Genomic DNA, 3,193 nt, shown 5'->3' on the forward strand with positions numbered 1-3,193 from the left:
AAACCTCATAAACACCAGATATAACCTCATATAATATCATGTAAGATGACAAATCCAGCTCGGTAAAATTTGTTTACAGAAAGTTTAGAAACTATTCGCCATGTTTTTTTTTTTTTGAAGAAGTGATGAGTGGAAATGTTAAAACCTAAAGTGTCATTTTAAAAGCAGAAATTATTATCTGTAATGAAAAAAACACCTCCTTCAACCTTTGTTCTTTTCTTCTAATCCTCTTTTTTCACACATAAGCAGATGTTTGGATGCTGATGGCTGCTGCTGTTTTTGCAGGGACTTTGTTTAAGTGGATTTGAAGCAATGCGGCGGCTTTACGTCGGCGGGTTGAACCACACAGTCACCCAGAAGGATCTGAAGGATCGCTTTGGAAAGTTCGGGGAGGTGCTGGACGTGGAGCTACGAACCAGGAGGGATGAGGAGGGTGAGGGAAAAATTTGTTTTTTTCTTATAGAAGAAGTTAAAATCCTTTCATAATAAAACCATCTGCTGGAGGTCATCATTCAAAACAGCAGAAAACAATAGATAGAATACACAGGTTTCCAATTGGAAAAAAAGTTTTTGAAATTTAAATTTGGGTAACAGCTGTCAACCTGTCTTTCATTTTTTTATCAGTCAGATTCTAGCGTTGCCTTCACGTCGCTAACGTGTTTGTAATAGGACATGCAGTCCACGGAAAGTTATAGAATATAATCAATTAGAATATAACAGAATAGAAAATCCCTGTATTGTCCCACAATGGGGGACATTTTCAGCAGCAAAAAGATTATAGAAAAAATGGTCACACAAATGTGGACCTCAGAAAAATGTTTAATAACATAATAGTGAGGAGTTAAAAAATAAACAATAAAATACTGTAAAGTGTTTTAAAAATATAAAACTGTGCACCTGGAGAATAAATTACTAATATCCAGCTATGGACATTTGGACAGTGATGGATATTTGAAAATAGCAGCAACATCAGAGATGTGCAAAATGACAGCAGCATGTTATTTAACTAAGATAGAAACTTTCCAAAATCAGCATGAATGTAACAACTTATTGAGGTTGATGGGAACAGTGTTGGTTCTAGAGTCTTCCAGCTGCTGGGAGGAAGGATCAGTGATAACGCTCCCTGGTGCATTTAGGGTGCAGCTCCTTCAGTCTGTCACTGAAGGAGCTCTCGAGTTCAGCACCAGCTTCATGCATGGTCTCCCGGCCCATGCATGAAGCTGTCGCTGAAGGAGCTCTCCAGTTCAGCACCAGCTTCATGCATGGGCTGGGAGACACTATCCCAGAGAGATGTTAATTTACTTAGGATCCTTTTATTTCCCACCTCCTGCACTGAGTCCAGAGAGCATCCAATCACAGAGCTGGCCTTCCTGATCAGCTTACAGGTGAATTGGTGAATTGTCAATTGTGTTCGTCCATGGATTTAAAAAAACCTCATTTTTAGTTAGTGGTTGGAGACCAATATGAAGCTCGAAACACATTTGCTTCAGAGGTTAAAAGTCCCAGCAACCCCTGATCTCACCATGCATCACTAAACATTGTGAATATGAATGTAACTATCAGTATTATTAATAAGGATTAAGGCTGCACATTCCCTTTTCTTTTCTATTAATTACAATCCAAAATCCTCTATGTCATCCCATATTTTTTAGCAAGGAATTTGCATGGTACTTAAATCAATTATTGGCTTCTCCAATGCACAACATTTCCAATTGAAATATAAGGAAAAAAATCAGATTGTACGTTTTATATGGATAAAATGGATGCATGAAACAGACACTCCGAAAAGAATACATCACACAAAGATGCTGATTGGAATATTCTGATCTCAGCTCCTTCAGGATAATTTGATCCTACCAAGCGTTTTAGTTTTCTTGCTGATTGGATTCTCAGTCGTCATAAACTCTCCATCTCAGTCAGAATTACATTTCCATTCTGATCCTGCTGAATCCACTCAGGATAGTCTGACTGCTAATGTTTACATCTCGTGGTTTTAGTCCAATTATTCAGATTACATGCCTCCATGTAAAAGTAGCTACAGATGATACTTGAAGCAGGTAAATTCTGCTGCACATACTCCTTTAAAGTTAATGAGTTTGGTGTTAACCAAACTATGGGAAACCTGAGCAGTACTGAAAAGTTTCTTTATTTCTGTAACTTCATCAGTAACTGAATCACATTGTAATAATTATTTAAGAATAAAATCATCTTTAAATACATCATTGTTTCCAGAGAACCTTCTATTCTCTCCTTTCATCACGTCATTATTTCTTTTTCTGCAGGCGTTCCTTATAAAACCTTTGCCTACATCAACGTCAACATTTCTGACACAGACCTGAAGAAATGTAAGTAAAGAGACTCTAGAATTAATATTTGGAGCCTGAAACAGCTGATATTTAGCTTTGGAAAAAAAACTCAAATGTTATCCTGTGAGTTGAGAGGACGGTTCCTATTGGTTCTTGAAGACCTTTTTTAAATATTTAAAGTTCAAGCCCTTGGAAAAATATGTCTGCTGTAAACATGTTGTCCTTTGTTTGCTCTGAACAGCATTCTTGTGTTTCCTTTACATTGTTAGTAGTGATGGTGAGATGAAGCCTCATGAGGCATTGAACCGTTTGGCCAAATTGCTTCAACGATCCCCACGGTTCATGAGGCTTCATGTGAACATGTCACCACTTACTGGTGGAGGGCAGAACCACAGTTTGTAATAAAATCTGTGATTTTTTTTTTGCAATTGTTTTTCTTTTTTTCCCCTTTTAAGTTCCCTTGAAATTGTTAATGGTTGGTGTGTATAATAAAATTTTTATACGTTTTTTTTTTTTTTTGTGTAAAATTTCTTAGAACAATCATTTAAGGCGCACAGTTTTTTCTGCCATTTTAGTGAAATAAACTCAAGCAGAAAGTGAAAGTGTTTGTGTAAATTGGGCAATGATGAGCAAAATGAAAGGTGTTAGTCAGTTTTATTCAAACATGATAGTTTTTCCACGTTTTTTGGGTTTAATCAGGTTGGAAGTTGTGTTCAACCAATCTTTTTACTAAACCGACCTAGTTTTCCCAATCTATATTTTTACTTGGGCAAAACAATGCAAATTAGTCTCATCAGCCAAAATAATTAAGTTTAATCGCAACTTTCAAAAGGGAGAAACAGGTCTTGAACCATCAACCTCTAGCATGAGAGTCTGTCCCTTACAGA

The 3,193-nt window shown here is 36.7% G+C and overlaps 1 protein-coding gene across 1 annotated transcript in view; it reads left to right on the forward strand.

Annotated features, from left to right (window-relative positions):
• Positions 1-3,193, forward strand: part of nol8 (nucleolar protein 8) — a gene marked incomplete at its 3' end in the record, with an annotated part of 9,150 nt that overhangs the window by 3,457 nt on the left and 2,500 nt on the right. The window contains exons 2-3 of the mRNA XM_015402580.1: positions 286-433; positions 2,283-2,345. Of these exons, the coding sequence (XP_015258066.1) occupies positions 313-433; positions 2,283-2,345 (184 nt within the window). The remainder of the gene's footprint in view (positions 1-285; positions 434-2,282; positions 2,346-3,193) is intronic.

This window comes from Cyprinodon variegatus, unplaced genomic scaffold (genome assembly GCF_000732505.1).
Source record: "Cyprinodon variegatus isolate N-32 unplaced genomic scaffold, C_variegatus-1.0 Scaffold1371, whole genome shotgun sequence".
NCBI classification, from domain to species: Eukaryota; Metazoa; Chordata; class Actinopteri; order Cyprinodontiformes; family Cyprinodontidae; genus Cyprinodon; species Cyprinodon variegatus.